The 22,825-nt window shown below is 33.7% G+C and overlaps 1 protein-coding gene across 3 annotated transcripts; it reads right to left on the bottom strand.

Moving 5' to 3' along the window:
* Positions 1 to 350: 350 nt before the first annotated feature.
* Positions 351 to 21,934, bottom strand: LOC145970114 (uncharacterized). Of its 3 annotated transcripts, none has more exons than XM_083096589.1 (8): positions 21,823 to 21,934; positions 9,453 to 9,717; positions 6,532 to 6,804; positions 5,620 to 5,921; positions 5,128 to 5,435; positions 4,823 to 5,006; positions 4,583 to 4,761; positions 351 to 4,419 (listed from the first exon to the last, which is right to left on the bottom strand). In XM_083096589.1, the coding sequence occupies exons 2-8, from the start codon at positions 9,619 to 9,621 to the stop codon at positions 3,972 to 3,974; spliced, it is 1,863 nt and encodes a 620-aa protein (XP_082952715.1). In that variant the 5' UTR covers positions 9,622 to 9,717; positions 21,823 to 21,934; the 3' UTR covers positions 351 to 3,971. The 3 variants fall into 3 exon arrangements, with proteins under 3 accessions (XP_082952715.1, XP_082952716.1, XP_082952714.1); XM_083096590.1 differs by lacking the exon at positions 21,823 to 21,934 and adding an exon at positions 21,116 to 21,680 and having other exon boundaries at positions 5,620 to 5,918; XM_083096588.1 differs by lacking the exon at positions 21,823 to 21,934 and adding an exon at positions 21,116 to 21,675.
* Between the last annotated feature and the right edge of the window lie 891 nt (positions 21,935 to 22,825).

Below are 22,825 nucleotides of genomic sequence, written 5' to 3'. Positions count from 1 at the left end.
CAAAATTGTTAAAAACTAATTTTACAAATTACTGCTTTAATATATGTAAACTGATATCAAAGGCCAATTACTGATTTATCTCCCAAATTTAAATTCTCAAAAATTGGCATAGAATCAAAATATTCTTCCTTTTTTATTATATATCATTTCTAATTTAATTAAAAAAATATGTGCTACAAATCAAAATGATCTCAAATATTTAAGTTCTAAAAAAGCTTTCTTATTTTATATATTCTTTTTCTTATTAGTATTAAAAATTGAAAAATAAGGATATAAAATATAAATGACTATTTTATAATTTATTGTAAGAAATATAGTGTAAAGGGAGAAATGAAATAAAAGGTTCAATATATATAGAAGGAATTTTTAATAATATTATCTTGAAGTTTAACATATTTTGTTCTACATGACTAGATTATAAAAGCAATTAGAAATTCATATGGATTTAACAATATTAAATATTATGCATCACAAAATATTATAATACATTAAAATGTCACAATGTAAGTGTGTACTCTTTTTCTTAAGTTTAAAAAAAGAATCACACACAATTTATTTTCCTACACATATACAAAATTATTCCTTGATATGACAAGAAATATGAAAGAATTTTTATAATAATTTTTAACATGGAGATGGTATTTAACAGAGATGTTTGAAAAAAATCAAAAGAATAGAATTCAAATATCTTATATAAATTCCTTCAATTATTATTTTTCTCCATGCCTCTAATGTGAAATATATTTGTTTTGATATTTTTACTCTTTTTTCGATGTTTTTTATAATTAAGAAAAAACGCATTGTGGAAAACTACAACAATTCATAAAATATACTCTGTGAATAATAAAGCACACAGTGAATGCTATTTAAAAAATATTATAAAATAAGAACATGACTAATTCTTATATAAAACATATGCATAGTTGTAAACACTGGAAAATATACAAAGAGAATCATATATAATTTCTTTTTCAATTACTTAATATGTATACATGTGTAATATGACATTATGAATATTTATATAATATGAATATTTGTGTTTAGTCATTTATTATATTATGCTATATTTTTCTCTCTCTTTTTCTCTCAATGTGTGAAGCAAAATTTAGCTGTATTAACTTTATTGTTCTCAAATATCCTTCTTAAAATTTAAGATAATAGCAATTTATAGATAGAGCAAATATATCCTGAAAACTATATTTATGCAAGTTAATAGCTATACCAAAACTAATTCTAATTAATCTAATGTAATCTTCAATATCACTTTTTGTATCCAAATCCAATTCCAATATTTTCAACTCCACAATATTAATCCTAAAGTGTATAAATCCACAGCATATGTAGTATATATATTATGCCTAAATATTTATTATCATGAAAAATAAAATTATATGACTTCAAAATTTAATATTATCACACATATACACATGAACACACACACACACACACACACGTCACAAGCATATATTTGCCGCATATATCTAATTTTATATGTTTTGCAATTGATTACTATAGTAGCGATTATAAACTTTATATAAATTCTTTATGTATCTTCATCAGAAATTGCATATAACAAACATTAATTATATTATGCCAATATCTAATATCTTATACATAATATCTCGGGCACCACAAATTTGCTTCCAACTTTAGATTCTTTGGCGACTTCAAAATTAATTTGATGCTGTCTCTTCATAAAACTCGATAATTTTTTATTATTTATAATTGTAAAATATTCTCTTAATGCTTCAAAAGTATAATAAATCTATTTAGTTTTTAGCCTCTCTAATCTTTGCAATCAGCATAGGGTGCCTGAGACATCCCAAAAATTCTTTAAATTATAATTATTTTTGCACGCAATGTATCTAATATTTTATTATACAGAAATGATGTGTAATATTGATTTTTCTCCATTTTATTGAAATGTTTACCGTATTTTATGCAAAATTGTTAATTACACATATTCAAAACATCTATATCACCTGAAATGAGAGAAGTACGAATAATTCTACTTTATATTACATAAATCGCGTTATAAGAATATATATGTGAATCATGTAACATTTTCTTGTGAACATCCAAAATTTCCTACACTACCATGCTGTAGAGTAGGGACAATTAAATAATTAAAAGAAAGCACTATTTAAATTGTAAGTGGATTATGTAAAATTAATTGTTTTGTTTATTATTATATGGCAAAAGTAAAAGTGCTTTTAAAATAAGAAACAGGCAATGCAAATCGACAAATCTTCTTATTTATGAGATTGTATATTAAATTCTATATTTTAATTACATTGATATTCAATCAGAAAGATAATCTACATATATGCACGCGCGAATGTGAAATATCATACAAAATGTGCATTGCCATCACATATTAAATATGTGCGATTAGATATTTGCTGTAAAAATAATAAAAATTAAATAATCGAGAAGCTATAAGTACAACTCTCTGCCAGTAAATATATAGAAATTAATTCATTATTAAAATATAATGCTACGCGCACGCGCGCAATTTTCGAAACACAAAATAAGATTAAAAAGTTGATTAACATAATCAAACATTACTAAATTAGTTATTTTACAATTTACCAAATCAATGTAACAAAGTCCATATTATATATTTGCATTGTAAGTACAATAAATTTTTGTCCAATAATATTGGAAAAACAAAACCGAAATTCAACTTGTATTAACATTTATATAAGTTGCTGTAACTTATAGAGTTTATGCAATCTTTGTACAAAGATAGCATATCATCAGAGTTTTGAAGTAAATTTAAAAAAAATATATATATATATATATATATATTTATTATATTTTTTGTACGATTTACGTTGTATAGTAAAATAAATTGATGAGCATAAAGCTTAATGTAGTGAAGCTAGCACAAACTTTTGTAGATTATTATTAAAATAGAACGATGTTAAATGAATGTTTTAATTTTATACAATATTAAATATAAATCACATCAATTCCTACTAAACTACAAAATTGGAATCATTCTTTCGTCTATTGTTTAACATCAAGTTATTTATATAACTTTTCGTTTCTAAATTTCATGAAATAGTAACATCAATTGAACGCTTGTTTCACTTTAAATGTATAATTTTTAGAAACTACTGAGTATATACATATAAAGGCAACATTTTTTTAATTTTCTTTTATGAAATTAGATCTATACATTTTCATAAAATCGAGGTAAATATCTTTCATCTGAGTACTTTTTCTACTAAATCAAATCATCATTTTCAAGATCGAAAATGAGAAATACATATACGTCGTTAAATTTATATCTTGTATTAAAATATAATAAATTCCAAATTTTTTCTCTTTCTTTTCCTCTTTCTTATACACAATTTTAATAATGTTTTGTAATCTAATATTGCTTTGCTTTCTAAAAAGGAAAAATATTCACATAACATATTATAGACTAATTACAAGATTAATAATGTTAAATCTAATAACGAATTTTACTGAGAAAAATATATATAAGCAAACATTTTTCAATGTACCTTCGCATAAATATTAGATATCATAAAAAAATTTTCTACGCAGATTTTAAAAATTAATGTATGATAATCCGCACATCACGTAAATATGTTCCAAAAACTTTACCCTGAATTTATAACCACAGTTTGATGGAAGGCACAACATATATAACCATAACAATTAATTGTAAAATGGCACAAATTCATCTCTATCTTTAAGCACAATAAATTAAAACAATAGTCGTACTCTTACAAATAGCTAATACAGAATTGACAAAAACTGTTGAATTATACAAATAATAAAAAAGAAGCTAAGAAGATAAGAAGCTAAGGTTAATCAATTCTACATTTACGAGAAATGTATGAGTGTGGAGTATCTGATATATCATTTGTAGAATGGCAAAACGCACTACACTCGTTGAGATTCGAATATATTATTATTGAAAATGAAAGATTTACCCACGTTGAGAAACTCGTTGTTTAGCTGTATCCTAACTGCACTTTACGACATTGGCAAAGCCATTTGATAATACGCGCGTTTCGCTCGACGATACTCGGCGGATCGTTTACCCTTTGATTGCACTCGTCATTACCCATACCAATGCTGCAGTTGTTTTGCCACTGGTTACCCTGATTTGTCTGATTATTGCTGACCCAGGAATAGAGACCTAATGCTGAATCTACAGAGCTGACACTGTCGAAGAATATGGGCGACGACGACTTCGAATCAGGTTCCGTTATACGTTGATAATTATCCGAATCCAGTCCTAAACGATCAAAGAAATTCTCGAGCTGAGTCATCGATCGCGGAGGCCGGGATGATACTTTGCTGGAACGGCCGTTATCCTGACGCCAATACCGATCGCTGATATCTGATTTCGATCTTAGAATAGGTCGACCGCGACCTTCCTTCCAACCGTCGGAAAACCTAATATATGAAAAACGTCGAACGATATAACATCGAAAAACTAAATTATGATGTACATAATGTTGATTGTCAGTGTTTTTCAGATGACTCATAAATGTTCTATTATATTTATTATCAAATTATTATTAAATATATTAAATAAGCATGAAAAATATATGAATACCTTGAATTACAGGTCGGACTATAATCCGTTTGACTATTACTACTTTCAGAATCCGGACTATAGTGTCTTACAACCGGTGGCAGTGTACCACCAATGTAACTGCCTTTCCTCGATCGATCTTTTTCGGTGGAATGTTGCGTAGATGCTCCACTATCTCTGCGTATATGAGTCCAACAATCCTGGAAGATATCGATAATTAAAGTTAAACAGTTCTGCGTTGGTGTGTGTGTTCATCTGTACCTGTATTCTAGGTGCTGGTTCGCTGCGATGAGTGCAGTGTCCAGAGGAACCACCAGAGTCTCTGGCTGTTGCGCCATGGCTCAACTTACTGGAACCCGATGATTTCTGCGTTCGTCCACCTGAGGATAACACACTGCTTGCATCACCACCACCAGATCCCAAAGATCGCCTAATATGGCGGGAGCTAAAAATCAATGGGAAATTCGATAATTAATTACTTTGTTTTTTAGAATTAGTTGCCTTGTAAAATTAGATACAATGTATTTGTTGATATGCGCTAAAAGAATTTAGATTAAATCATTTACCTGCGATAGCAAACGGCATCACGCTTAAAACTGCGATCCGAATAATCTGAACTAGTTTCATAATCCGGACAATTGCTCGTGTTCGTAGCTTGGTGATGGGCAGACGGTTTCGCCGATAATTTCGTAGATGCGCGCGGTGAGAGTGACGCCCGACGACGCGTGCTTGTGTGGAGATCCGGCAAAGACTTGTGGCATATCGTATTTTCCACCGACGGGGAGCTATTTGACTTGCGACTAGATCTTCCAGAAGTGTGCGAGTGCGAATTGCTTCTGCCGAATTTGAAACGAACATCCTGCGGCGGGCAATGCTGCAAAACAAATACAATATAATGTTATAATCAGTCACTTATCGATGAGGATGCATATATAAATTTTCTTAAGAAAACAAAACACATGTTGGAATACTTTACAAAACTTGATATGACTGTGCTAATATGTGATAATACGTTGTATTAACGCGAGGCAGATATCGTTATCGCAACTTTTTCTCACCAGCATACGATCCTCGTCTCGACAGCCAGGCGAGAGACTTCCAGGCGAATATCGAAATTTCTCTTCTCGCGTTACGGACACGCCGTTGCTTTGTGTCGTACTTTGCGGCGGACTATCCGAAAAGAATACGTTCTCCTTGCTGTCAGTGTTTAATAGTCGACGCAGCTTCGTTTGCAATTGATCGCCTCCGGTACCGCTCGGGGGCCCTGAAATCGTCCGTCTTTGGGGAACCGGAACCAAACGTGGACTTTTCGGTGGCAGCGCGGGTGGCAGTGTTTGTTGAGGACTCAGGATTCCGTCTACTATGCAAAATAGCAATCTTTTATGATGATTTGTGCTATTCCATAAGAAACATGTAAGTAGTAAATAGTAATAAAATATTTATATACGTAATATACGTAAGATAATAAAATATTAATATATAAAATATTTATATATAAATTCTCAAAGAACTGATCAATTCCACTTTATGTAGATTTTTTCTTAATTTTATTATTAAAACACTAATCACCGGTTTGAGCACGAAAATTTATAATAAGTGGAATTGAGATCAGAGTTTACCTTCTCTGAGAGAGAGAAAGGCTTTTGTTATATATTATTTATATTATGTATATTTTATACGTACATACACATAATAATGTGTGTGTATATGTAAAATTTATACTTGTATTTACTTGTAAAATTTATAATACTTTTATTATAAATTTATAATAATGTAATAATAAATATAGTATAATAATATATAAATATGTATCAAATGTAATTTTAGTTTCTCGCAAAGCGATAAATTTCGAGATACAACCTTTTCTCAATTGGATCATGGACAACACATACATATTACGGAATCACACTTGTGTGTCCCTTATGGGACACACCGAAACCTTAAGCTACGGGATTTCTTTGGTGACTTACGTCTGTCCTGTTCGTGACACGAGGCCCAGCAGCAAGGCGGTGTCATGGGGGTTGGCTGTAACTGTGACGGCGACGTCGGCTGCATCGGACAGGCGGACGAGTTGCCGGTGCATTTTCGCAATAATCTGGGAGGTGGTGCACCGGGAGCGCTCAGTTGTGAAACCTGTAGATGGCCGCTGTTTTTCAGCTCTTGTTTCCGATCCAGCACGGTCTCGCTTTTCACATAAAAGGCTTTCGTCTCCTGCAGCAGTTCCACGGCGCTCTTCCGTTTGCCTGAGGCACATATGGAGAAGGGAAAAAAACCGTTAAAAGATTACCATAAGCGACATACTCCAATGTAAACAATCTGCTTCCTGAAAAGTGGAAGGAAATATCACTTTCTGGCCATCGAGTTTAAACCACGTGTAGACAGACCTCGTATAGTTACTAAATTTATGAAAGCGATCACCATTTTTGTAGACTATTAATTTCTAACAGTCTAACAGTTTAATCTCCGATATTTATGTTAAGTTTATGAAATTCCCGGAAGTGTCATATTTCATTACAAATGTTTTTATTTGAAGCTTATGTCAATGAAAATTTGATAAAAAATTTCTTATCTCAAATGATCTAAAATCTAATTTATATCAGTTTTATTTATTCTTATATTTATGATAAAGAAAAAATGCCGAGAAAGATAATCACAATATAGGAATTTATAGCTTTAATATTTATTTCGATATTTTTATTAAAAAATGTAGCAAAGTGCTAATGTGGGATGTGTACGAACAGAGCAATTGCATACGAAATAGAATCTTGTTGCCAATTAGAGTGTCTTCGTATAATCTTACTTATTCTTAGTAATTGGCAATTTGGCCAATTTCGTTTCATGTAGGTTCGCAAACCGGATATCCTCGATATGTAGAAATTCTCACGAAGCAGTTAGTCTCCATGTTAAAAAAAATCAGTATTAAGCAGCTCTATTAAATAATAGATATAAAAATTTAAATATCTTTCATTAATATCTATTTATAAAATTGCTAATTTCTCAGTTAATTTGCTCGTATTTTTAAAGAATTTTGGAATAAAGTACTTTTTATTTCAAATAAGTTTAATAATGCATATTCTTTCGAATTATTGTTTTTTGTCACATAATCTGACCATTTTTTTCATTCCATTGTAGATTGAGCTCGTCAATACCACAGAAAGTATCCGAGAATACTTGTGAGAAGTTCTGGACCGATGAAAAAGAGACAAATTTTCCTTTTCATCTCGCATCGCGTCGCGGTCTCTGTTTCTGCGGCATCATCGACCGATCGCGTCATCGTGCGACAACACATATGCGCGTATATACATCTCGAACACTTGGTTAAGCGGCAGAGGGCAAGTGTTAACGGATGAACAACAGCATCTGCGCGTTCTCCTGTTTTCGCGCGCGGACTCGCTCTGTTCGCGTTGCCACTGATTGACGACATGTGCCCGCCACCGACACGCACATGTCCCCATGGAGAATGCCGATAGATAAAATTCCCGGCGCACATCTCTCCTCGGAGAGACAACCACCGACTGCGATAATGACAGGGACGCATAGCGGTGATAAAAAGAGCCTGGACGACAGAAGCGTAACATCAAGGCTACACATTATAATGTGGTACATATGGCGAAATCGTCGAAAGAACATAAAAAGCAAATGGACTTTCCATCGTTTGATGCTCATTGACGTGGAACAACTGATTCTTTTCAACTGATTCACGGATGATGTGGGAAAGCTTCAATATATTAACTTTAGATATAAGGAAGAATTTCAATTTAAGAATTTAAATAAATTTTTTTACAAATTTCCTGTAAATCAGAACAGCCGTTTTTTGTATATATTCATGTATCTATAACACATATTCAATAATTTCAAATGCAATAAGCTTGTAGTAATGGCACGATTTATGAGACAAATGATAACGTAAGTTATGATTTTTTCCTTTTCTTTTATAAGGTACTTTTCTTTTACAAGTATTTTTATAGAGGTACGCGAAATATATTTATCTTTTCTTTTGTGTTAAATGACGTTATACTGTGAATAGGAAAATATTTTTTTGCATAATTGTGGAATACATATATATATGTGATGACGCACTATCGCAATGTTGAATTTATTGAGTCGAATCGCGGCATTACATTCGCTATAAATTGTCGAAACGAGGCTATCGGACTATCGGCGTTCGTCCTTAATCGAACGTGACACGGTCTCACAATGAAACGTTAATGACAAAGATAAGCCGAATTGTCAAAAGCCAAAAAAATGGAACGGATTGAATGGACGATTTTTTATTGAAATATACGTACTTATAACTAGAAGAAAAGAAAGAAAAATTATGCACACATTTTAAATCGTAGTCTTTAGATAAAAAACGAATTTTTATCCTATAGATCCCACTAGATCTATGATCGTTTAAAAAGTAACCTAATCTGAATCAAGCGAACAGAATGTGTATGTTAAAACTAGAGTGCGCGAAATTACCATCCATAGCATTGACTTTTTGCCCTAATGAACGATCAAGTTAATTCGCGTCGTGTAATAATTCAAAATTGGTAGCATGTTGCTTCTCTTTTCGTTAAAAATAGGTATATATAATTATATTATTTATATAATATCACTTATATATATATCATATATATATATATATAAAATATGTTATTTACATAATTTTACTGATATCATACATTATTTGGAATGTATCCTCTATTATTTTATATAAATCAACATAAATACGCGCCGGTCATTCACTAGTGAAGCTAAAATAGAAATTTGTTTCATCTGACAAGACTTTGAAACGATTCAAGATGCGTGTATAAAAAATTTGTTTCTCTTTTTTTCAAATACACACATCAACGTCCCTAACGCATCGATTCGTGATGCGATTTGCAATGCATTGCTTGATTTTCACCTGTATGATCGGAGTGCCGATGATGATTTCTAACGTACGGCGGTGCAGGATGTCTAGCCTGCTGCATATCCCAGTAAGGATTCCGGCTGTTTCCGAAATTGTTCACTCTCGGCTGTTGCGAGGGCGAGGACGATTGCTTGCAAGGCAACCGAGCCATGGCAGTCATCATCTTCTTTACGGAATCTAAGCTGATTTACTTCATTGACGTCTCGCTCAATTTGTTACGCCGTCGTTTCAACCCCATTTTCGAGCTATTGTCTGTTCCCTGAAAAAAATTACAATGAAATAATCACATAAGAGATAAGCGAAAATAAGTTTACTTAATGCTACGTTACATGTATGTGATTAAAAAATTGATTTTATATTTTTATAATAATATAATAATATATTTAAAATAAATTTTGAGCATATTTATATTGAATATAAATTTACACATATACATTTATTAATATTAATATTATTATTTCAATTTAATGAAAAGTTTAAATCCGCCAATAAGTGCATTTCATACGCAATAAGGTAGTTATAATATAATGACCATTGTTTCAAGGGAATATTAAGAAATTTCGTGGCGAATAGAATTAAGAGCACGTGAAATTCACTTGAACATCGAGTGAGAAAGTGCTAGTTCTCGCGTCTAGTTTAATATTTATCAAACTAGTTATATTCAATACTCGATCGCGAGACCAGATGCTTCGCCATTACCATAATACCGATTCCGTAATAGGGACTACCTGTTTGCCTTACAAAAGGATAAAATGTATGCGACATCGAAGGAACATCTGCAGTTCTCCTTACCAGATCCTATTCTATCAATAGTAACCCCAATTTACACGATCGCATCGTCACTTGTTCGATAGCTCATGTTTATAGATCTAGTAACAATACCGCTTAAATTAGTCAATATATTCATGTAAAAGTTGGCGAAAGCTTTAAGATCTTCATACAGATTATCATATTATACTTATTTATGCATCAGATACATCATAAGATGTATTTGAGATGGTGACAACTCAATAAATTTTAATCGTAAGCTAATTTTAGGTACGTAACTTATACAATAAAAGTCACATCTTTGTCTAGTCATCTTCAATAATATCACTATATATACCAATTTAATGCAATTTTAATTAAATTTAATTGAAAGCTAAAATTTAACTAAAATTTATTAATCGCAATTTTATTATTTTTTCTTTTATATCATTTAACAAATATTACAAAATTTAAATTTTATTAAAATTCATCGTCCTTGATCCTAAATATAATCCTGATCATTTTAATTTTCAATTTATTAGTCCTTTATTGAAGATACAAAAAAATGAATTTAAATTTTTCATAAAGGATCAATTATGAGATTCTACATGTATGTCGAGTAGCTCAACAAAAAAAAGTTTCTAACGCTGAAAATTCAAATGCTCGATCAGCAATTTCGATATTCGATATCGAATGACGAAAGTATCGATACCGAAATGAAATTTGAGCGCGGTCCCACGTGCGGTCCAAGCGTTGGCATTTCGGATGGCGAACGCTATATCTCTCGCTGTTGGAAGGATCGTTCGATTTGACCGAGCAAAAAGCTTGGCGGCGGAGTCCTTCTCGTCTCTCCGACAGCACATGCATGTGCAACAACCGCCTTCGTGCAACACGTAAAAGCGGCCGATAATATCGCGGCAAGTATGTCTACGTGTCTGTCGCCGATGTGACGCGTTCGACGAACGGTATCCATCCGTGCATGCACGTACAGAAGCGTGCGCGTAAACGTGAGATGTCCTAACTGCATCGGACACCGCCAGGACATGCATCGGCGATCGCGCGGCGCGTGTAAGCATTCGCACGATTGGAGTAAACCGACACCAGCTGTCGTACGATTTGTATTAATCATTATTTTTCGTCGACTCGGCAAAGAAGATACAACACGCGTTGAAGTTACACCTTTCAATTTGAAGGAAGCATTCATTTTCGAACGAAATTTTCGAAGCTTCGCCGATTTTTCATCAGAGAAGTTACTTTCTCGAATTTCAGACGCGGAATTTCATTTTGTTGCTATTCAATGACACTCGGTAAATTGGAGTACGTGCAAGCGTAAACGAAATTTTAACATCATGTTGTTTAAAAAATAAAAAAAGGAAAAAGCTATCGACATTGTATCGCATGTCGCGAGTTGGATGAAATCACAATAACACATCAATGAGCGCACTGATCGCATTATTGTGGATGAACGTGACGAACATGATGAAACTTCGAAAGACGAGATCCCACGTTCGCGCTTGAAAAGATAAAAGTCGTCCCAATATCAATCCTATACCACAGATTTCATGTTTCTACGTTCTTCGTTCAAGTGTTCACGCGATAAACACGATAGGAAAAGGAACACGCTGTTTTGTGGACGTCACACACATGTGCGTTATCATACGTATAGTACCGCCTACGCACAGCACTTGCGTGAGCGCTTGTCTCCGTTGATTATATTATTGTTTGCATAGTCTGTTAGAGATCGCTCGCAGAGAACGGAAGCCTACGAAAGCGATAAAGCATGGTGGTGTCATCCTGTTTAAAGGAATAATTAACAACCGATTGTAAAAAATATCTTCTTTAATCGATTATTTCTAAGATGTAAAATTTAATTCATCCTCTTTCCAATTTCGTTTCTAAAGAAAAGATTATATATATAGTTAATCACATTTAAGAATAATTAATTTTTAATTATTGTATTTATAGTAACTAGATCGTGAAAACGATCGAGTAAAAGTATATATTTATTATTAGCAAGACTTACATATTATTTTGCTAATCCAACTTTTTCTTTTTGTAATATATTTATATCTCTGATACATTAAAATAGCATAATCATACATATGCATTAAAGTGGAATTAACTAATATCTTTATAGATCACACTATACTGAAATATAAAAAAAGCGAACTATTTTATATTTGTACTGTAAAGAGTGTTATATGCGGACTTGTAAATTATAATAATAGGAATGTATAAGAAATTATTAACTCACATAAAGGGTTAAAATTTGCGGAGGATGATCGCCTTCGCCTTCCGCAAAGTTGTTTACCGTTTCGAAAAAAATATAAATCTCACGTATATAATACAGGATGATTTCTTAAACATTACAAAATTAGAGTACAGTTACATTCTATATCTATCAATTTCTATAAGCAATTTAAATTTTTTTTTATGCAGCTAATTCTCAAATTATATATTTATTCAAGATCATCACTTGAAACTTGACGAAGAATAAAATTGTCTGTTTGCATTTCCAGAATATCTCTTTTGCATCTCTTAATTCCTGAAAAGCCTTTTCCACTTATTTATGACTGAAGAACAGTCGTTGGTTCCTTCACGAAAAAAAATCGATTCTAAATAAATCAAAGAATCTGTAGATGAAAGATGGCTCTGTTGGTTCGAATGTGTTCCGAACGCGTTAAACGCGTAACAGCCGCAAAAAACGTCAAGCCCAGCAGCGGCCGGTGATCGTATAACTGCCCATAAACCATCGACGGATATGTCGAATGAATCCGCCTGGTCAACAGTTTATGATACGCGCACAGCGATTGACCTATATTGTGTAGTGTGTTACAGGAAGAGGCCGGAGCTCGTGACTAAATTATCAGGACGATGAGGGTACTGACGACGCATCGACGAGCGTGAGGGTGACTTAATTAGCCAATTACTGCCGCGTAGTCGGTGGTCTTAGACCAGCGAGTAATGGGAGAGATAGAGAGAGAGAGAGAGAGAAGGATCCGAATATCACTTGGATGAGTTTCATTACTGGAGGGCGAGAACTCGCCACCGAGGGTACGATATACCACCCGAATCCAGGACAAGGCGATTGAAACGTCAGCTTTATCCTTGAACGGCGCAAAAGGATTCTCGGCTCTCTGGCGGAATCAATTCGCTGCTGCTTTCTTGTTCGCGTTTTCACGTAAACTTGCCTATCCTGACAGGTCTTGTTAAACATTGTAATAGAATTCGAAGAGAGCGTGGATGATCGCAACACATGTTACATTTACAATATTTTTGTAACCTTGTCCCAGATGTGGTTCTCTGATAAAAAATAATACCGTCCTCTTTAAGAGAGAGAAATGTAAATTATTGCAATTGTGGCTTGATAAATGATGTTTGCTAGAATTCATCCTATTTTACAAATTGTAGTTGAATTTACATGTTAAATTTTTTATAAAATGTAACGATATATTTTTTTCTTAAAGATGGTAGATATATTTCGCGATATTCGCGGTTTTTAAGATTATATGGGGATGGCATCATATATAGAAAAATAATTGCGACAAAAATTGCACTCGACAAATAATATTAATGACATTTTAAAGAGCGCGATGAATCTCTCTGCCCACTTTACGCGGAGTCTTTCGTGAAACAAATCGCGCGCTACTTCTGTTTGTAACTTTCTGATTATTTGCCACGCGTAACAAAACGCTAGCCTAGCATATCCGACAACCAACACAGAGGGGAGCAGGATGTGTTCATCGTCTAGTTCCGCGTAATTTCTGCGAGCAACCAATGGTTGACCGTGTATGAGCAACGTGTACGGTTACGCGGTTAAATGTTAGTAATTGTTTGTTATTCCATCATGTTCCGTAAACGAATTACACGAATTATAGTCTGCGAAAAGAAAAGCGAGACAACGTAACACTATATTTTTTTCGAAAGAAACCGCATTTTTCTTCCGGGTCTCAAGACTTTCCGCTCACATCGCAGTCGCACTCATTAACGCGAGAGGAAGATGAAAATAATTGTCATGAGAAAGATATTTTTCTTTCGTCCTTTCTTTCTTTCGGTAACAACGGCATTTAAATGAAACGTCGCATATGGCGGAACTTATCAGTTTATTGAATGAGAAGGGACGGTTCTCTCTGGAAATACAAATGCAACGTGTGCGTCGCGCGACTGAATAGAATGCCATCGGGGTAACACGTGGATGTTTGTAATGACCTTCACGTTCACTCAAGGAAACGTACAGGTGACATAAAATATATCGATCTTTCTGTCATAGATTTCCGGTTTTGTCTGGGCCAATATCGAGCCAACCGACCACGTACCAGCAACTTCGCCAGCTTATACAGCTCCAACAGCGTTCATTCATACTCTATTAATATAGTTATCTTTCCGGTTCTATCTCGCGATGTACTTGAAGTGTTCAAACCAAGAGACAGAGTGGATTTAGCGAAACGAATCTGAGATAAAACTCATTGTCTCATTGAATGCATCTTTTACACGTCGTTGCCTGGAAGAAAATGATACTGGAACAAGCCAAGATCTTACAAACACGCGAGCGCGTTCAAATATCTTCTACGATAAGCTCGGAAAAGTTTTGGGAAATATAATAATTAATTATATTAATTAATTATAATAATTAATGCTGCTGCAAAGTTCATCGAAAAATACAATCTTTCCTCGTGAATTTACAGATTAAAAATGTTATCATGCGAGAAAAGTTTAATTAACCATGGTTTAATTAATCCTCTATACACACAAGGGGTGTATTCACACCCCGAACAGCCTTTGAGCGCACCCTACTAACCTTCACGAGGCACGTAAACGGAAGGTTAAAGATATCTTTTATACGTCACACTGTATATAATGACGTCGGTGCAACTTTACGTTTTTATACTTTTAGTTTTACGATACATGTCGTACTATGTTTTTTTGCATTTCGTTACGTAAAGGTGCATAGGGTCACTTCGCTTTTGTTATTTTTTTAATAGCATCATTAACAAAAATTTAATTAAATTACAGCATTTTAAGAAGTTATCTCGCATCTAAGGAAATAACGAGTAAAGAACGACGACTGTGGAAAGCTTGAAATTAAAGTTTGCAAATTAAGTAATGTTAGCGATATATATTTTGTACTTATATATCTAGTTTAATTATCTAAAACATAAACAGAAATTCATAAACTTTAGCCGCTCTTATTTTTAACTGTCGAAAATATCACTACATACGGAACAAAGTTTCGCCTATTGACGCTTTTAATTACTTCGAATATTTCAGTACTCGCTTTTTCCCGTCTCTGTTTATTCCTTAAATTAAGAAAAGGGATTTTGTTTCTGTTTGCATATAATTCCGCAGTAATACCGCGGATCGATACACACCACTTTCTCTGACCATTCGTCGGCGCTATTTCCATCTCGCTTTTGACATTGAATTCAGCTTCATGCATTCCCGAGGAACAATAGACGAAGCCACTCTATAGGGAGCGAAAGTAGCATAGACAAACCCTAGATATGTGGTTTCAAATAAAATCACTTAGAACACTGACAATGAATGCTGTCTGGGAAAAAGTCGCAAATATAAATTATTGATAAATTTATTTAAATATAAATGAGAAAGAGATACGTTTGAATGGTAAACTTAAATACACGTAATTTTAATAAGCATTTAATTGAATCGTGATTCTCTCCTTTCATTCTCTAATATATTACGATAATTATCAACATTCGTCGCCGCATCGTTCGCGCGTTTACGAGATTTCGTGATTGAGGAGCTCGCGAGTTCGCTCCGATATTGCTTTACGGGCGACGATGACACACGGCGTCGTTACGCGAGTTTTGAAGCGGCTGCTCCGTCATTTCTCCCCAGTTGCTTCGCCCTCGAAATGTTTTCATATCACAAAGTGTACCGGGGAACACAACCAGCCGTATCTCCCGTGTTTTAAAACGCTCGCGTGGCTTACAAAAGGCCGTCGCAGTGGAAAACCGGTACGGAAAATGTCACGGCCTTGTCTCCTAGAGCTTGCTTCGATACCGAGCGATTACGAGCGCAAATATTGTCCCAGTCGAGATCCCGTGTCGGGGATCACGAAATGGCAACGAGATAATGAAACTTAACGATTTCGCATAGTTCTCGACACCGATGCCCCGATAGAAATTCTACGAATTCCGGATGCGGAAACGGTATCGGTAGCGCGAAACGTTAACGGAGGCGAATGCCTGATGAAGGTTTAGATTATTTTTAAGTAGGCGTAATACGCGGATATATACACAGCAGCATCTGCGGTTATAATTTAAACGCGTGCAACGGTGTTAACGAAGCATATCGCTGGAAAGACGAGCAGCTGTTTCTCCCCTCCAAGTTCCGGATTGGCATTAAACGTTATTATTTTTCAAATGTTTTTCCAGTGCAAATATCGATGTTCAAAGAACCAGACTAACGGTTTTCAAGTTACACTATCAATTTTTTCGCAAATATATTACCGCTTCAACGGACGTTTTCCGCATATTTCTATGTAATAATAAATCTGATTAAAATTTATATATATACAGGGTGACCCATTTTAATTTAGGCAACCAAATAACTCGAAAAATAAGCAAGATAGAGAAAAATGTTTTAGACAAAAGTTGTATGGTTTCGAGGGGGCCATAAGATGGTATCATTGGTTTGACCTTGAAGAGTCATTTGAAGGTCACGTGAAGGTCACTTCAATTTTTTTAAATGGAATACCCTATATATTTTTGTACATTCTTGTAGCTTATTTCGAGAGCTTTCCAAAACACTATAATTAAGTACCTTTCCGTTAAGTACTTTTTGAGTTATGATGCTTGAAATAATTTCTTAATTTTACATAAACCGTAAAATATCTTGTAAAATATTCATTTTTCGATTATCTTACCTTAATACTTTTATGTACAAAATAATGAGAGGAATCAATTGGTGTAAAGAAAACACATAGTTGTTTTTAAGAAAAAATATGGAATTGTTAATTGCAAATTACATATTTTTTCTTCGAAACAACTATGTGTTTTCTTTACACCAATTGATTCCTCTCATTATTTTGTACATAAAACTATTAAGGTAAGGTAATCGAAAAATGAATATTTTACAAGATATTTTACGGTTTATGTAAAATTAAGAAATTATTTCAAGTCTCATAACTCAAAAAGTACTTAACGAAAATGTACTTAATTATAGTGTTTTGGAAAGCTCTCGAGATGAGCTACAAGAATGTACAAAAATATATAGGATGTTCCATTTAAAAAAATTGAAGTGACCTTCACGTGACCTTCAAATGACTCTTCAAGGTCAAACCAATGATACCATCTTATGGCCCCCTCGAAACCATACAACTTTTGTCTAAAACATTTTTCTCTATCTTGCTTATTTTTCGAGTTATTTGGCTGCCTAAGTTAAAATGGGTCACCCTGTATATATATATATATATATATATATATATATATATATATATATATATGTTATATAATATGCAATATTTCTATGTAATGATAAATTTGGTTAAAATTTATCAATAGAAGCTGGATTAGTATTATCTCTAATAAGAAAATATAATCTTTGTTTTATAGCAATTTTTTTAATAGATAAAAAAGAATTTATGAATGATACCGAGCTTCGCGCTTTTATTTTAATAAATTGCACTTTAATAACCGACTGCTTTTTACAAATATATTAGCTGGATGTATCAAGATATAATGATGTGGGATTACGCAAAGTCGAAGGTATCGAAATATGATGAAGCTTTCGAAACCGAAAGGAAATCATAATTTTCTTGTGCAATTATATATATATATGACTGTGTCGATTTATTACAAACTCCCCGGAGGAGCATTAGCATAAAAGTCGGTCATTCTTGAAATCTTATATGACCATCAGAGGTGTGCTTCCGGCGCGTGTCGTATATACATGTAAAAACATACAAATAACACGGTTCTATTTTGTGAACCATTTTTAATGCCTCGTAATGCACAACGCGTTATAATAATGGGTATACCGTAAACAGCACGCGTGTACGACGGACATGCACGTAGGTGGGAAATGTGCGCCTTGTTGTTTAAAAGCTAGCGGTTTTCATCACACGTTCTCACACATGTGTGTAACTCTGTCTATCCACGAGAGATATAATAAAGTAAGATGCCAGAGGGATATAATGTGCGGCGAGCATATTTTGCGCTCGATTAGAGGCTAATGCCAAGGTCCTCTTTCTCTTGATAAAGGGTGAAGTCATCTTTATCGAGATCGAAGTACAGGGCGTGTATTTTATTTTATCATGAGCGAAAATTCAATTTCTTACGACAGATAATGAAAGTTTCTACGAACAATTAATCAACGGCTCTCCAGAAAGTGTATTTATTTTTTTTATTTAAAATTATCAGCATTTTAAAAGAAAATTAATTTGAATTAATATTGGTCATCCCCTCTAGTTCTGAGATATTGTTGTAGCCACATCGTAGAAAGCAAAATACGAGCATGCATTTTAAAAACCGCCAGATTATTTTAAACGATGTGTAATTAGTTTTAATTGTTTTCGACTGAATCTTATTGTTAGTATTGATGTTAGTAAATATAAAAAAAATTGCTTGGATCAATTGTAATGTCGATTTTGCTAATTAGCAGAATTGACTAATTAAATCCAATTCTAAAGATATTAAAGCAACGCTCGAGTCATGCGTTTTAAAGTTTAAAAAGGAATTAGAGATAGAAATTACAGTTAATTTCAGGAAACTAGCTTTCGAAAATTTCTTTTGAGACTATCAATCATCAGTCATATCATATCAGTGATTTTCGATCGTAATTAAGTGGAAAGCGAGCTCTAGATCATAATTATATATATTATACTAAATGTTAAATGTTAAAAATAATATTAATTTTAATGTGGAAACCGATATTTAAAAAAAAAGAAAAAGGGACGAATATGATTATAATGCGACATAATTATCGTGTTTATTAAAAAGCCGTATGAAACAAAAAATCTGAAAATAAACCCAAACGATTCGAAAAGATTTTAGATATATCCTATTAAAGTAAAAAGGCGAAAGCATCAAGTTAAAGTGAATTCTTTTTGATATACGTTTCAAAATACGATGACAAAACTTGCCGAGTGCGCGATAATAATCGGAAGAAATTCCTGTCATGTACAACACGCGACAATATTGATTAAAGTGAAATTCTGGATATTATAAACTTATTGTTTATAGATTAAATTGTTAATATACCGATCGTTTCAAGGAAAATATAATCTTGTTCAGCATTTAATCTTATAAAATTTCGTAGAAAATAATTAATCATAAAGTTAATATATATTTCCATAATTATTAAAAATTACATTTCTTGCCTAATGTTATTTCATTTATTTATATCTTTACTTCGATAGATATTGAAAAAATTCGAAAAATCGCTTTCACTCTCTTTTTATTTTTTAGAAAGAAGTATAGATAGGTAAAGTCTCACTTAACGTTGAGTGAATGTTTATGGCCTATAATAAAATATGAAAATCGATAGGTCAAGTAAGCTTATCGCACATAAATGTAGATATCCGTGTGAACTTTATCGGGAAATTGACTGATCTTCGCAGCGCGACTGCGACGATGACGACGGGACGAGATGAAGACAGCATCCAATAGTTCAATTAACTCTAGTCTACCGGGGTAATATGAATATTTAATCGAGACAACACGATACCGAAACAAGAACGCATTTAAATCAATGAATACGAATGTATGTACATCATTTGTGTGCGATCATCAACGTTTATTCACGCGTCATAAAATCGATTTGCACAAACGCGTCCTTATCGCATTTAATTGATAGATGATGCTTCACATATCGGCATTTCACAATTAATAATATTCATAGAAGTAGATTCACAAAGTTAATCGAGATGATAAAATAGAAATTGTTTAAGAGAGTTGCGATATAATTAACGAAAGATAGAACAAAAAGAAATCTTTAAAATAAAATAAGGATCTAGAATCAGAATAAGTTATAATATATTAACATTAAAGATAATAATGCATAAGGCCATACATATATTAAAATTCTTTTGAAATGAATATTTAAAAATAAAATAATTATATTTATGCGTTACAAAGAAGGCTTTCCCTTCTCGTGCTCATAATCACTTGGAATGCATTTCGTATAATTTATGCACATTTCTCATTATCATATATGAAAAAAATATTCGTACAGCTGTCGAATTATAAATATTGAAATTGAATTATAATGTAATCGAATGTTATATTTGATGTATTAAATATATTGTTCAAAAACAACTAAAAGCAATTAATAGCAGCTTACATTTGATAAAAATATGTGTCATTTCAAAGTCACTCTTTACATAAGAATTAGAGATAAAACTCAAATACTAAAGACTCGTTTAGTACTAGCAAAATTTAAGCAACTTTATTAAAGCATATACTTTCCATTTTTGGTCTCCATTTTTTCACATAAATATAATTATCACGATATATTACTTCGCTTAAATTTTATAATATCTTTAGAGAAATTTAGAACCGATTTTAGCTAACTCTCATCTCCAACTTATAAGTCTCGATGATTAATTCAAGTCTCGTGCAATCAATGTAAGTCAATATTCAACAATAGCTGATCAGTCGATGAACAAATATATCGCATACATTAATTGCGTTAATTTAAAATTTGTCGATAATAATAAGGTAAGAGCAAGCAAAAAACGGAGCGGGCATATAAAGTAAGCATATGAAGTAAGCATGTTGTGATCAGCTGCACTAGAATATGCGATATATTTTGCTCCTGAAAAATAGAAAAAAAAGAAAAAGAAGGCAAAAAGGCTTCTAAATGCGTGCAATTGCGACACGCGACAAATAGTATGTGTACGTATAAGATGCTTATAGACATATATGTATACATTTCGAACAGGTACTCACAATTGATGTTGCAGCGTCAGCATAGCGGCGTTTTCGGGAAAAGGGACGCGGCGAAGAGGACAACACCGCGAGGAGCGCACACTCGCATCCAGGATGTACTGGGTCTACGGGACGTGTTTAGCCACGGCTGATCAACGGCCGGCGACGGCCGCGACGAACGCGCATTCGAGACGCATCCGGCTGCTCGTACTTGCGTAAGCAACGCGAAAACTTGCTAACCGAACGACCCTCCCGCGTGCGAGAGCGAGGAGATACACGGATGATGTACGCGGTCGCGCTCACGTTCGATAGACCGCCGCGTCTCGCTTTGACATAATATATCCGCCGACTGACCCCGCGAGACCCCGCGACTGGCTCGGTTCTCGACAGCTCCGCGTTCTGCTCTGCTCCTGCTCCGCTCTCGTCGATTCGTTCGCTCGATCGCGGCGCACGGCAACGGCAGCGCTCGCTACGACAGCCTAGAGAGGGGAGAGGGAACGCGTGTCGGCGTCGCGTATAATCCCACGTTCTGACGTTAGGCGCTCAACGCGCTCAATGATGGTCACTGGGAGAGTTCCGATAATTTATAGCGGAATCGTGGCTGCCTCCGCGCGCTAAAGGCTGTTGTACATGAAATCACTCAAATATGTTGCAGCGTGCGAAAGCACTTTGAGATTTTGATAAAGTAAACGACATACGTATTTTGTTAAGTAATGCGATAACATTACCTCCGATTCACCTCAAATATGCAGATTTTCTCTTGATAACGGATGCATTTGATGTTATATCGGAAGAAACTTTGCTCCTTTTGCTTCGAAACATTTGTGATGTCAGGTGAAGGTGGTTATCCAAGAGCATCAACCAATCAGTATGTGCAACAAAAGAAATATTACTAAGAGTACTGATTGGCTGACATTGTAAAAAACTCTAGAAATTCTCTATCCGATAGCCAATCGTATGTCCGATAAATTCATACGTTACAATCGCAACACACGTAATTCTTATCGAAGGAATTCTACTCATCTACGATTATTCACAAAATTTTCCTTCATACTTTTGTTCTCTAGACTGTCTTCAATGCTTGATTTACATATATAATAGATATACATGTATGATAGAAAATTACACATAATAGATCAATAAGCATGTAACTTTTCACGTTTTCGATCGCAAAGAAAGATTATTATATAGCAGAGAGGAGAATGAGAGATTACCTGCTTTTAGGTGATAGATAAATTCCCATAGACATAATAATACTAGACCAAGTGTGAGATGCCAGACCTGAACAGAGAGAAGACTGAGAGATGTCATGGCCTGCTTTTAGGTGATCCCTGAAAGCGATACTCCCTCTATGGACATTGAAAAACGTGGACATGAACTACAAAGCCAACGTCCATGAATGTTCTCAGAGGGTAATATATAATGTGCACAATTTCTGGTTTTGTTCCGTGCTATGTGCACGAAATGCCGGTAGCACCAGTGCTGTATAACAAGATACTTATGTATGTAAATTGATAGTAAATAAATTATTCAATCGCGAAAGATACTGTAATATTCAAAGATGAAATAAATATTTTTCTATATTCATTGTCATATTTATATCTTTTTATTTACAAAACACAAAATGCCTGCTGTGGGATAAAAACATTTTTAACCGTATTTCTATAAATCTTCTTAATTAGCAGTAAACTGATCTCTGATATTTATCAATCATTTTTATAATTATTTAAA

Source organism: Camponotus vicinus, unplaced genomic scaffold, assembly GCF_025532165.1.
Source record: "Camponotus vicinus isolate PSW18456_S1 unplaced genomic scaffold, iyCamVici1.0 SCAF_4, whole genome shotgun sequence".
Taxonomy (NCBI): domain Eukaryota; kingdom Metazoa; phylum Arthropoda; class Insecta; order Hymenoptera; family Formicidae; genus Camponotus; species Camponotus vicinus.
The sequence above is the reverse complement of the archived record's forward strand: the minus strand, read 5'-3'. Positions and strand labels throughout refer to the sequence as shown.